Source organism: Trachurus japonicus, chromosome 12 (assembly GCF_045865225.1).
Source record: "Trachurus japonicus isolate A0001 chromosome 12, Traja_1.0".
NCBI classification, from domain to species: domain Eukaryota; kingdom Metazoa; phylum Chordata; class Actinopteri; order Carangiformes; family Carangidae; genus Trachurus; species Trachurus japonicus.
In genome coordinates, this window is record NC_140918.1 from 7,165,890 (window position 1) to 7,180,375 (window position 14,486).

General features: G+C 42.4%; 1 protein-coding gene across 2 annotated transcripts in view; it reads right to left on the reverse strand.

Annotated features, from left to right (window-relative positions):
- Nucleotides 1-2,033: 2,033 nt before the first annotated feature.
- The window catches only part of LOC146977006 (KN motif and ankyrin repeat domain-containing protein 1-like), a 12,982-nt gene continuing 529 nt past the window's right edge, over nt 2,034-14,486 (reverse strand). The window contains exons 2-12 of one of the 2 annotated variants that reach the window (XM_085792860.1): nt 11,880-11,986; nt 8,593-11,079; nt 8,128-8,289; nt 7,480-7,576; nt 7,205-7,384; nt 6,997-7,084; nt 6,144-6,363; nt 4,679-4,821; nt 3,901-4,101; nt 3,607-3,705; nt 2,034-2,932 (exon numbers count right to left, since the gene is read on the reverse strand). In XM_085792860.1, coding sequence (XP_085648986.1) covers nt 2,870-2,932; nt 3,607-3,705; nt 3,901-4,101; nt 4,679-4,821; nt 6,144-6,363; nt 6,997-7,084; nt 7,205-7,384; nt 7,480-7,576; nt 8,128-8,289; nt 8,593-11,079; nt 11,880-11,916 — 3,777 coding nt within the window. In that variant the 5' untranslated portion in view covers nt 11,917-11,986 and the 3' untranslated portion in view covers nt 2,034-2,869. Of the gene's footprint in view, nt 2,933-3,606; nt 3,706-3,900; nt 4,102-4,678; nt 4,822-6,143; nt 6,364-6,996; nt 7,085-7,204; nt 7,385-7,479; nt 7,577-8,127; nt 8,290-8,592; nt 11,080-11,340; nt 11,587-11,879; nt 11,987-14,486 lie in introns of those variants that run through there. The other variant, XM_085792861.1, reaches the window with a different exon arrangement.

Consider the following 14,486-nt stretch of genomic DNA (forward strand, 5'->3'; position numbering starts at 1 on the left):
ACTTGTTAACAAACAGCATGCCTGCTTACACATCTAGCTGACACAGAGCGACCTCAGCCTTCACTCAGTGATGCGTTCGTGGCCACTTGATGCATGTAAAGTTCACTGTTTACCCTCTTCCCCTCAGAGCTGGAAGAAGCTGTAAAGCTCTGCAGGTCCACGTGGAGCTGCAAAAAATCTTGTTTACAGCCACTTTAAGTGAAATTTTCCCTGTTATTTTAACACAACTAAAGGTTTTAAATGTTTGTTAGAAATGGGAGGACCTCTCATGTTACTGGAGTTGAATGAGTTCATTCTGAAGCCTCGTCCACACCGAGCCAAAACTTACACTCACAAAAACGTCTTTCCAGGAGGTCAAAACCTCATTAAGCAGCCAACAAACCATAAATCATCCATAGTGCTCATTTTTCTAATCATTTTTTCATTAGTGTCTGTAATACTGTAATGAATTCTTCTATTAATATGTAATGTTTTGCAGCAGTGTTACAGCAGACTGGACTTTTTTTTAATGTGACGGCTTTTTTTTTTCTTCAGAAAATGTCAGTGTGTGCAATCAGGTGGAGGGGAGTGCAACTTTTTAAACTGCAGGACTCCTCATATTTAAATATATTTAAACATAATATAGTATATGAAGAAAAAGCTGCATCAGTCTTGACATCATAAATCATTAGGGCAGCAAATTAATCATTAGCCAGTAGATGTCATGAACATGCAACACACTGGAGTGCAGCCAGACAACACATTATTTGTTGATGGTGTGTTGGCTGGCTGATTAATCCGCTGCATGATGTTATTGCTGCTCTTTTTTTTCCCCTTGCATGCGAGCTACATGTGATATTCATTACAGTTTTTAAGAGATGAGAAACAAATGGGAGCGCTGCCTTCTCCTCTCGCTCCGTAGGTGCATCGGTCTCCACTGAAATAGTAATAATAACACTAGAAATAATAATAGCAGACTAAAGCGAGGCGACTGTATTAGCAGTGAAACAGAGATCATTTTCGGCATTTATGTTCTCGAGAACCACTTCCTTAAAAAAAAGAAAGAAAAGAAAAGAAAAAACGCTGTTACCATGGCAACAGCAAATTTTGATGGTGGACCTTGTATATCATTGTGTTTTATTGCTGTTGCTGGGAAATGACTCAGAAAGCTCTCAGCCACGCATGCACAAGCTCGCAGTAATGGGACACAGGGATAAGTCGGGAAGGGAGGGAAGGAGGGAGGGAGGCGACGGGATGGGTGAGTGTAGGGGGTGGGGGGCGGGGGGGCACCGTGAAGGATGACAACATAATTTTATAAACCTACCCTGTCTTTTTATGGAAGCTTTCCATCTTTCTCTCTCTACACCCAAGTGTCATTTTAAAAAGAAAGCTTTGTGAGCAGACAACAGTGTAAATCATTGTAGGTGCAGAAAATAAACTGTAAAAAAAAAAAATATTTATTATATAATTTACATCTTATTAGATATTCCTTCATCATCAGTGTCTGTATGTAATATTAAACAGTGACAGTGTCTCAGTTGCAGGGACTGATGCAGAGCTGAGTGATTACACCACAAAGTCTGAGCCGCAGCTGCAGCAGCAGAGTTATTCTGGTATTTTGAGTTGATAAGACGATTTGTAGCTTATTCAGTTTTAATGTGTGATGGCGCAAACAAGAAACAGAGCCAAGACTCTGTCGACAAGCATCTTGCATCTCGCTATCCTCATGAAGGAGTCAGTGATAGTTCACGTGGAGGTGGGAGGGGGTGAGTCATTTCTGTCTGGGGGTGCCTGGTAAAAATGGAGGAAAGTTTTTTTTTTTTTTCGCAACTGGTGAGTTACTTAATAATAAGAGAAATGTCAGAAAACATTCATCCATGAAATACTGTGGAACAAAACAACATGCAGACCCCGGAAAAGAGTTACACATTTATCAAAAATACTTTTTTGAAGGTTTTTTTTCCGCTTCATTTGATTTGTGGCCAACAGCAGAGAGGCACATCTTGCACAAAAACAAAAAAAGACCTTCAGTCAGTTATAAAAAGACAAGTTGGTTCTTTTCACACATTTAATTAATTTACCCACAATGAACAGCTTTATCAAATGTGTGTACATTTTGCATCACTCTATCAAATAGATACTGGAAATGTACAAGACGTTAACTGCTGTGTTGGATAAACAATTATATATTGTTTCATATTCAGCATTAAGAAATGTTTAAGTTTAAAAGCACTAAAACCAGTGGCTGGTTAGTTTAGCTTATCTTAGCATAGAGCTGTAACCAAAGTGCTGAGATATTATTTCACATATAATCAACAACATATCTAATAAAGTTAGTTTAGTTTTCTATTTGGAAAAATAACAAAATGAAACATGTTTAAAATATCTATATACACATGCACAGTACAGAGGGAAAGGCATCGACTTATAAATAAAAATACATTTTCTTGTTTACATTATAATAAAAATATGGAAATCTTGAACTTATTTTTCTTCCACTTGTAGCTATTATCTATTTTTTTTAATGTAATGTAATTTATATCTTTAATATTTTTATGTTGCTGTACTGTTTCTTTTTTTGCAATTATAAATATTATTTACAAAAACAGGAATAAAACCCATTGAAGAGGCTTTGAAGTAATGCAATTGATTACATCAACTGTCAACTTTTATGAATACAAACTAGTAATATACTGCGCCATGCATATGTTACGTGCTGAGATATAATGTTTTATGCACAATACAGGTCATTAACTAGTATCCTGTCAACTGCTGAGTTATGATATTGAAGGATCTGTCTCTCTCTGTAACTGTGACTCCGCCTCTTTTCTCACAGGGGCTTTGATACCGAATCACCTCATAAATAAGATCCATGAAGAATCTGTTGTCATCATTCGAAAATATTTCTAGCATCCGAGGAGGAGAGAGACCTGCCAGCGTGACGAGCAGCTGCCTGTCGAGACACAGCGACAGGAAGTTGGTTAGAAACAGCTACCTGACTCCACACACCTGGATTAAAGGGATAGTTCAACATTTTGGCAAATTGGACCATTACCATAATCTCTATAGTTTTAGCAGTGGGTTTGTTACCTTTAATTGTCAGTGCAAGCTATTTTTAGAACAGCGGAGCAGAGCGGCGAGCTGCTCAGAGCTACGCTACGGAGGCCAATGGGATTTCTTGGTTTCCCTCATCAAACTCATCAAATACACAATCCAACAACTCCAAAATGATCTAAATTCATGCAAAACCGCTGATGCTCGTTTCCGTCGGGGGCAGTTTTTCATCAAGCAGTCTCTGCATTTACCTCGAAAACAACTCTGTCGCATAATGTTCCATTATTATCTCAAGCGTGGTGAATGTGCAGGTCACAACTTGTCCACCAGATTGTTTGAGTTGTTGGATTGTGTATTTGATTAGTTTGATGAGGGAAACCAAGAAATCCCATGAGCCTCCGTAGCGTATTTCTGAGCAGCTCGCTGCTCTGCTCCACCGTTCTAAAAAAAGCTTGCACCAACAATTAAAGGTAACAAACCTACTCCTAAAACTATAGGGATTATGGCAATGGGCCAATTTGCCAAAATGTTGAACTATCCCTTTAACATCTGTAACCATGCAAATTCACACACCGCTGTCTGTCCTCTGGAGAAGTTGGCATGAGCATAAAGCAGCACGGCGATGTCATTGTGTCCCGCCTCCAGTGCGATGGACAGGGCCGTGCTTTCATCCTGTTAACACACATTATGACAGTAGATATTTAATTACACAGAAGTTGTAGCCCCTTTGTTTCCCTGACATTTTAATGGAGTGTCTTTTTGTTTAAATGCTTTCTTCTGTCATGATTCAATATGTGCAACAGCTCCTCAAGCTCGAAACCAAGGCGGCACAAAAGCTGCACAGAGCGGCAGCAAGGAGTCACATACACTGTCAGCGAGGGTGGCATCGCAGTCCGTCTGCGCCAGCAGCACTTTGACGATGTCAGCGTGGCCGTGCTCGCTTGCACACATCAGCGCTGTGGAGCCCTCATCATCCTGGAGATTGACCTCCGCCCCCTGGGCCAGCAGAGCCTGCACCATGTCCATCCGGCCGTGGCTCACAGCCAGCATCAGAGCGGTCTGACCGGCCTGCACGGCAGACGGCAAGGGTCAAACACAGGAAATAGGGTTAATGATGCTAGTTTTAAATATCTCCAGTTACTTTTAATGACCTGAGTGGTGAGTGCAACATGTAAAAATGTGAAATTCCTTGATATAAAACATACAACTCAACATAATATGGGGGAAATTTCAAATAATTAATAATTACTGAATGAATGAGCATTTAAATTGGTTTCTCTGTGTAAATCTGTTCTCCAATTAGTAACAAATTACAAGGACTTCTGAGGAATGTATTAGGTAATTATGGATACATGAAATAAAACCTCACCAAAAATCCAAACAGGACAGATACCATATCTATTAATTCCATAACAACTGCATGTTTTTTGTTGGTGGAAGGTTCATATCTGAGTCCTTCTGTAACATCCACACCCGGAATGAGTCTGAGAGTTACAGCAAAGCAGATTTGAATCTTTGCCCAAGTGTGAGTACGGTGATTACTAACTGTGGCTGCTAATCTGATGATATGAACTACACATACAGTGATTTAAATGATAACAACATAGAGAGACATTGATATTACCTGAAAAACAGCCCGACTCACCTGACTGGCCGTTGCATTGACGTCTCCTTTTGTGAAGAGCTTCTCCACAACCCTCATGTCCTCTGGAGTTTCCACAGCTGCCAGCGCGGCCAACATGATGGGGGTGTAACCTGCTTTGTTCTGCTGATTCACGTTACACACCTCTGTGTGGTGGCCAGTCGGGTCCGGGGAGAACAAAAGATGCAAAGAAGAAGAAGAAAAAGTGTGTGTTATTATTATTTACTGGTTGTACTTGTAAAGTGTGCTACAAGTTTAATGCTGAAATATTAAATGAACTTACATTTAAGGTCTGCCAGAAAACGAGGTGCAGACTCAGACACAGTAAACACATCAATAGTTTCAAAATCTGTCCTTCAATTTGCTCGGCAGCGATGATGCAAACACATTTTAGATTTGCTCTGTGTTTTCAAATACCTGTGGTTTCCTTGGTGCTGTGCAATTAACAGTCCTCAAAGCCAGTGTATTTTGAGAGCTGCTAAAACACTCACTCACTCACTTCATTACATGAAGCAGCAAACTACCCTGACACACTTTCCAACGGAGCCCATTTTCCTCTCATTCTTCGAATCAGAATAAATTGAAGTTGCAGATGAGAAAGGGCGAAAAAAATTTGCACTGTCGCTGATTATATGTTTCTGTTCACTTGACCTTAGACAAACCAGAGAGAGGCAGAAGAAGGCCCTGACTATCTACTGAAAACTTTTGCAAGGCTTTTACATAAAAGTAAAAGCACGAGTCTCTATCACTACGCTTATTCAGTTTCAGTGTTTGCCTGCTCTGTTTACATCGATTCAACCCTCTGAATTAACTGGGGCTGAATTATATCTGTGAACTTTCTGTTCCTTTTCCACAGCAGGAGACGAGGTCGGAACAGTTTCGAGTCGATTTCTAAACTAAATGTTCATTTAAAAAATTTAAATAGTGGAGAAACAAGACGAGGATGATCCAGGCAGTAATGTGGTCCAATTTCATTTTAGCAATATCTTTTAATTTTCTACTTTACTGTATGAGTTTAAACTGTGCAGTGACGTCGGATAATGATTCCTATTCAATTACTGCTCATCTCATGTCCTTAAAAAGCGGTTGACAATCAAAGCTCTTGTCAGGCCACAGCATTATTATAATAATGATAATTTAAAAGTGGAAAATGTACTGTTCATTTTGGATATAATAGGATCCTATGATGATCCACAGCAAACCCTACTCTTTGTTTGCCAATTTGCCCCCTAGTGGTTATGACAGTGACAGTTAACAACACAGTTTTCCAATTTATTGTTGTAGTTTTCCAGACAAAAGCACATCATCACTATTGTTTCTGAGATCCAATAGTTTCCTTGTTGTGCTCTAAGTGCAAAAAGAAATAAACTCTCACAGCGAGGCAGGCACAGGAAAGACAAAACTAAAGTAAGTGGGACACGTTTGTTGTGAGAATAAACCTCCAGTTGCCTTGCGGGTGTAACTGTACCTGCATCCAGCAATTTCTTGACAATGCCAAAGTTGGAGTGAGACACGCTGTAGTGCAGAGCTGTGTTTCCGTTGCCGTCGGCCATATTAACGACGTGCTGCAACACTGAGGGTGAGACGAGCCGGAACGATGACAGGTAGTCGTCCACCGTGTCGGCAGCAGCCGACTTGTGGCTGGACACGGAGAACCACTCGTGCTGCAGCGTCTGTAGACAGTCATGCTGCAGGAGAATAAAGAATGTATCAGTAAGGTATGTATGTGTGTGTCATAAATATAAACTGTTTATGCATCCTCATGAATGCTTTTTTAAAAAGTTTCCATAATTCACAGTGTACAGAACAATAGAAAGACTCTGAATGGATAGGAACGTCCTGTAATTACAGAGTAACTGAGGGAACACAGACAAAGAGCATAATAAAGCAACAACTCACTAGAAAAAATGTCCAAAACAACATCATAAAAGAAGAGACTGTCTTCATGCCATCACAAACAGCTTTGTAAGTATTTCAAGTACCATTACAGGATCTACATGCTTTTCTGTTTTTAAAAAAAATATATATTTCTTCTATTCATCTCCCTCTCTCTCTCTCTCTGATTAGCAAATTGTTTTGAATGTGAGGAGTCTCTCTCTTACTAAGAAATGTCATTATTTTTAAAGTCAAGAAAAATACTACAGCCGAAAATGACAGTGTCGACACACACGCACACCCCTTCACTTTTTGTTTCAAATGCCAAAGTGTTTTCGCTCTAAAACACACCCTGCTCTGGCATCTCACCATGCTCATTCACTAACATACTGTACATGCGCACGCACACACACACACACACAAGACACACAAACACACACACATACCAATTCCCTGCTGGATATAGTTGTGTCACCACTCAGATGCATCTTCAAGACTTGACAAGCAGAGATAATCTTTGTACTCAACTTACACCTGGAAGAAAACAGGAAATAAATTACAGATTAAGGATCAGACTGCTGTGAGATTATTATTATTATTATTATTTTTTAAAATAAATCCTCTTCAAATTGACTGGTTTCGACTTCATCATACCTCTGGTGTGCATGTGATTTCGCCAACCCTTTTGCAGTCTTGCCGGAGCCACCTTTGCCCTTCCTCGCTTGGTTTCCATCTTGAGCGGTTTCCCTTGATTTTTTGTTTCTTCTCTTCTCTGCTTCCTCAGAATAAACCTTGTCGCTGACAGAGGGCTCATACGACGGCATAGGGTCCAGTCTGAGGAGAAAAAAAAAAAAATCAACAAATGAAATACCCTGATGTATCATATCCCAGTGTTTAAACTGTAAATTACTGAGACATCAGATGCTCACCCTGTGGTTACCCTCATGAACTTCATGCTCTTCCTGTTGCTGCTGCAGCTTTGGTCACCGTTCTGTTTCTTCATCACCGACCGCAGCGCTGATCTGTCTAGAAACAATAATGGAGCAACACCTCTGAGTCTTTACATAGACAACACTTGGCTTCTACATCTTATTTCTTTTATCAAATGCAACACGTATAAAATAACATGACATAAACCCACTAGATTGATCTTGGCAGGACATAGCTGGGGGATAAAGTCATGATTTTTATATATACATATACTGTATATTCATACAAATCTGAAGAGCTCATTTTAAAAAAAAGGAGAAAGTATTCTGACACCAGCTCCTCCTACGGAGCGATTCAATTTTTAGACTCTCAGCCACAAACTGCTATGTGGTGCGAGATGCTTTCCAAAACCAGATATCATTCCAAACATTGCAAGTGTATCCCTCAGAAAGTCAGACTTTGCCAAGCCAGAGGCAGCCACTTCCTCTAAGCCTAAAACAAGTTTAAACTGGGCCTCCAGAGTCGTCTGGAAAAGGAATATTTTTAACCTGTATTACTTTTGCATAGACAGTATCTCTTCCCTTTATTGTTTTAAAGGGTCATAAACACATCAACACACACATACATATACACACACACACGGTTACCTTGCAGAGCTGAGGAGGACGCCTGTTGTTCTAACATTTGTATCATTCTCTTCACCTCAGATTCATTATTACCCCCCTGTTGGCACATTCCTGGGTTTGCTGCTTGGTCACATTTAGAGGAGTTGACTGAAAGTTGAGATGGAGACTGAATCTCTCTGACAGCTGTGGCAAAAACAAAGGACTTGAGTGAACTAATTTTTTTAATAGAAACAGCAGGATGTTACAGATATTACATAATAACACTGAATCATTTAAAAAGAAAAGGGTTCATAGTTTGGCTGTTGGTCACTAGAAAAGTTGAGGATAACTGGGTTCTTGTTTTGTTTGCAAGCATACAGATGATCTGATGATACGTATCTCTGCTTGCAAACAAAGGGAAAAACCCAACAGTCAATGGGTTTCCAGATGTTATTCAAAAGAATCCATAAAGCACCTTTATATCCAACTAAATCTGTGGAGTTTTACCTTGTGGCTGTGAGTCTAAGCGGTGGACATCAGCTCCTCCTTGTGCTGCAGCTTTGTTACTGTGGGGCATCTTGGAGCTGTCATGTCCCTGACCGCTGCGGTGTTCGGCGCAGTCAGCTGTAAGCAGGTCCCCGTGCTCCCCGAGGAGCTTCTGCATCTTCTCTATGTAATGGTTGAGCTCGGGGTCCCACTGAGACTGTGTAGAGTGGTGCAACAACCTCTGGCCAGATGTGCTGCTGGAGGAGGCAGAGAAGTCCCGTATCCTCCCCTCGCCTACACCGATGCTTCTCGTCTTGATGGGGTCCGGTAGGTGGGACGGTCCGGACGCCATGTTGCGAGTTTTCAGTCCCACCAGGAAATTCTCGTTAATGTTTGTGAAGCCAACACCGGTGTCTCTGGTTACCTTGGCGACCGTCCATTGTGTTGGATTTACGGCATTTCCAACCAGGTTTGTCGTTCCTACGCCGACTGTCCGGGTCTCCGGGGCGCCTCTGACCCTGTTCCCCACAGACACAGTCCTGGTGATGGTCTGGGCGGTGTTGGTGTGCTTGTCTTGGGTGCTTAGGAGTGTATTAGTGCTGGAGTCTGTGTTGAAGGCATGCCTGGTGTTGGTAAAGCGAGACACTGAGCTGGACACGGTGTTGGTACGCTGTGAAGCCGTCTGGGGCGACGCCATGATTCCCAGATCGACCCCTCGGACCGGATCCGTGGTCGTACCTTGAGAGACCAGTTCCCTTGGGTCACAGATGATCACGTCGACGGAAAAGTCCCCACAGGCCACCGAGCGATACCTGGCTCCTTTCTTAGGCCACAGGTTCTCCACCGGTACCTCTGTGTTGGTTTCTGCATCACACGACTTTATCTCTGTCCCGACTCCTTGTGTTTTTGTAAAAACCTGGATCCCGACACCTTTCTCCCTGGTCTCAACTCGCGCTCTGACCTCCCACTGGTTCATGGGTACATCTAGTCCTGCGTAAACATCCTTCAGCTCAGGCCCACGACAAGATACTCCCACGGACTTCACCTCTGTAGCCTCCCCTGTGCTAGCATCCTGGACCTCTGTGTGATTGCCCACTCCCTGGCTCGTGGTGCGAGGCCTCGCTTCAACGCCTGCGCTCACGGAGGACGGCCGGGCCATAGATGCTTTGTCCGCTCGGTTCCTCGCTCCTGCGGCCTGAAGCTCCAGTTTGAGACGACTCATCTCTGTCTGGAGGGCTGATTCCTTCAACTCTGCTTCCAAGTGTGAGATTCTCTCCTTTAGGGCACCGATGATCAGTTGTTGTGCGTCGAGCTCCGCTTCCCGTTCCGTGTAAATGCCAAGATTAACTTCCGACACCTCTGTTGCAATGGACCTCATCTCTACCTGATCGGTGTGCACGTATTTGTTTTTTCTTGAAGGTTTAGACAAGGTGATATCCAGCAGAGGATTATGGCCTTTCCCATGCCATGCTTGCAGTTTCCCACCCTTGATGGTTCTTTCCAAAGCCTGCATCTCTTCGGTTAGTTTCCGGAATTCCTTGAGGTCGGTGGGGTCACTCTGCACGATGCTCATATCAGACCTTTCCATGCTATCAGCCCTCCTACGGATCATGTCACCCATCACGTCCTCGCTGTCGCCCTGGGTCTTGAACTGAGTGACGAGTTGCCTCTTTTCCTCCTGAAGGACTGATATCTTCACCTGGAGGATGGGAATGATCTTCACCTGCTCCTCCAGCTCCTTCAGCCTCTGCAGGGCGACCACCATCTGATCACGGACGTGCAGCAGGTGCATGGGACCTTGAACTGGAGTGCTTCGACCAGAGCTCAGTGGGCTCGACCTCAGGCACCCTGTGCTGCCTCTAGTGCCCAGGGACGAGCTAAGGTGAGCATGCATATCACCCCCGGTGCCAGCAGGCTTGTTCCCATTGTTGTTCTGATTGTATGCACCCAGACCAGTGAAAGGGGACAGAGACCCGGGGGAGCTTACTCCTCCGAAACTGGCCAGCCGTCGACGAGGTTGGGGCTGAGGTGGAGGCTGATTGGTCACCTCCTGCTCCGGGTGTTTGTGGGTCTCCACGATGTTCTTTTCCACCAAAGGGCTTTGTCTTGGTAAAGCAAGAGATCTTGCAGCAGGCTGAGGCTTTGACTCTGTAATTATTTGAGCCACCGTTGCTGGCCCCTCATTCCTCGACAGTTTGTTATCCGAGGACGATCCATGCGGCGGAGGAAGTGGCGGTCGACCCCTGGTTGTAGACGACATGCCCAGCAGCCTCGTATCATCGGTGCTGGATGATGACAGCGACTCTTCGGAGTACCACTGGCTGGATGAAACACCTCTCTGTGTTTTTTCCGCATTGTTGACGGCCACCCTGGGCCTCCTCTTGAAGCTTAACCGCTTAATGGTGCTACTGTTTTGGAAAGTGTCCACACACTCGTGGTAGTCCAAGTCTGACTGATAGCTGCAGTCGATCCCGAGGTAGTTGGGGACAAACACTTCAGCGCTTTGACCTAGTGGAGCAGCAGTGGAATAAAAATGACAATAACAATTACTCAAAGACAACCATGTGGTGAAAAGTGGAAAATCTATAATACATACAAAGTACAAATCTCTCTACATCACCCTCAGACTGCACGTGAAAAACAAACATAAGGTGATTAAGATAATACTACATGTAAAATACTTTAATCTTTAAAGATATAGACCATAGAGCTTCAAAGGCTATTATATAGAGCCTTATATTATTCTCTTTCTACCTTTTAGTCTCTTACCTCAGTGTTATTCGCACATCGGCAACCACTTCTATTCAAATCTTCTTTTCGTCTGTCACCTCAAAATGTTTTTGACTATAATCTCAGTCTGCCTGAGCCTGTCCCACAAGAAGAGGAGGGACAGAGGAGGATTTACCAATCCTGTAGAGTGTTTTCAGCAGTCACTTCTCTCCAAATGGTATGTCTCTCTACATAGACTGAACCCACTCTATAATTACTCTGCAACTCTCCCTCTGAACGTCCAACCATATTCTTGGCAGGTTTTCCCAACCTCAGACCATCCTCCAAGTATTTTAGCCAGTGAGTAAACAAAAGAAATAGAAATATTTGACATTTATCAAATACTTCACACAATAGAAACTGTAATTCATTTAACATTTACATTGTCAAACAGTGCAAGTTGGTGGAGACTTTTTTTTTTTTTTAAACATTCATTATAACAAAGATACAGAATACTTTTAGTGAATTACATGAATAAATGTAAAAACTACACACAAATGTAAGACTTAAGTTATAAACATAATGATAGTAATGGTTACCTGACATGTTTCCAGAGATGAAGCTGCCTTGAGCCATGAATATGTTTTAAAAGCAATCAATAATGGAGTAATCTCTTTACTTCCAGTGCGCATAAATATGAATAAAGCTGGAAATAAAAGAAAAATTGTTCAAGGTTAAAGATGCTTCACATCCTTTTATTATTAGCTCTTACATGTAAGGTCCTCCTGCTGCATTAACCACCCTCTCGTACCTGCCCTCTGGTCCAGCAAGTCTACAATAACTAACCCCTACAATGCTTACATAAAGGAAATGCTATACCGATCCATGACATATTATAGTTAATTCTGCAAAGTGCACAACAGTGACTCACCGCATTGCACTGCCGTATCACTTTCTCATCAGTAAGCATCTTCTGCTCTCAGCATGTGGACGTTTTGTGGAGACTGTTGTTGCCAATATTGCACACAGGCCCATCGGGCCCATGCAACTGAGTGTCTTATTTAGCAATTACAAAGAATCTCCTTGCATAGAATTAGTCACATGGTGTTAAAAAAAATAAATGCATGAGCTGAACTTGAAATCAAACAAAACATACAAATAAAATGATCTCCAAAAGGATAAAGTTGACCATGAAACACTCTTTTCTCAATATCAATGTATAATTTATGTTTTCTACAATTTTAGAGAGAAAATGGGAAACAAAGCAACACCCTGCAAAAGAATAGTTTCCTATTCTTTTACTAGGTAGTGAATATGCAGGGAGCCCAAACCTTTGCTGTGGGCCCGTTTCCGTTCTGTCATTTTGAAAATGTTAAAGGGATAGTTCAACATTTTGGCAAATTGGCCCATTGCCATAATCGCTATAGTCATAGCAGTAGGTTCATTACCTTTAATTGTAGGTGTAAGCTATTTTCAGTACCGGCGGAGCGCAGCAGCTGGCTGCTCAGAGCTACACTATGGAGGCTAACGGAATTTCTTGGTTTCCCTCATTAAACTCATCAAATTCAACATCCCAAAACTCCACAGCGCTTTTGTAGACAAGTTGTGACCTGCACAACCACCACGCTATGAGATAATGACGGAACGATACGAAACGGAGCCGTTTTCGAGGTAAATTCATACAAAACCGCTGATGCGCGTTGCGTTCAGGGACAGTTTTTCAGCAAGCAGTCTCCGTATTTACCCTGTATTTACCTCGAAAACGGCTCCGTTTCGTATCGTTCCGTCATTATCTCATAGCGTGGTGGTTGTGCAGGTCACAACTTGTCTACAAAAGCGCTGTGGAGTTTTGGGATGTTGAATTTGATGAGTTTAATGAGGGAAACCAAGAAATTCCGTTAGCCTCCATAGCGTAGCTCTGAGCAGCCAGCTGCTGCGCTCCGCCGTACTGAAAATAGCTTACACCTACAATTAAAGGTAATGAACCTACTGCTATGACTATAGCGATTATGGCAATGGGCCAATTTGCCAAAATGTTGAACTATCCCTTTAAAGATGAAAAAAAAGAAAGAAAGAAAGATACTGTTTAAAATGTAAAAGGAATGTGTCATCTGTAACTTTATGCCTTTAGGAGATCATTTAATCTTCTACAGAAATTTTGACCTGGGGTGCCCAAAACCTTTGCATGCCGTGGTATATCAATAAAAGAGAGAGCAAGAGAGTGCAAACCAGCATCATCTATGGACTTTGTAACATTTAGTTCAGGTTTTACAAGTGTATCTGCAAAGAAGTAAATGCATCACCCCACCTAAAGGCACACACTTACTGACATACAAGTGACACTGAGCCTCTGGCAATAAATCTAATAAGTTTAGCAAGTTGTCGTCAGAGTCACCCACAGTGACCCAAAGTACTATGTCTGCTGCTCTTAAGATAAATGTTACTATGACATATCATGGGAGAGAAGGGTGAAGCTTGCAATTAAGAGACAGAAGGAATGCATGAGTTGCATAATATGGAAATAGCGGTGGAAGCCTGAACGAGTTAAGACAACAAAGACAACATGAACCCGCTTCAATACACAGCATTATTTGAATGTATTTTAGAGTATCTTATGATCACAAAGCTCAACATTGACTCATTCGATACCTCTCTTTGTGTAACTTACACAGGTGTGACAGTAGAGCAAGCGACCCTGCATGTGTTCTACCTAATGAATGCCCATGTTCGTTTGGCACAAATACCCAGCTGACACTTTCTGTTCCTTGATAATGAGCCCGATACCACTGCTGACTTAGGTGATAGAAACAGGCAGCGGTAGGCTACTGAATCCATGGAGTTCCTATTTCCCTCAAAAAAGAAATGGACTTCATATGCATATGTGCTATTCATTTCAAAAGGTGTATTTTTTTTTACATCACAGATTGCAGGGTCATTACCTGTTCAAACAGCCTGGCAAACACAAGTTTTGCAATCCTATTTAATGGGAGTTACATGAGCCTGCTTGTTATATCATTACCCATAGTGGAGAAATGAGAAAACTTGAAACTTCAGCTTTCACCACAGGGGCTAATAAACTTTGCTGGAGGGCTGCATGTGACCCCCCGGCTGCTTTTACCGAGGCCTCTGAGATGCAATTAATCAAAGAGTTACTCTCATCATCAGCATTAGCTACTAGGCGACATGAGTGCATCATAAACAGGGAC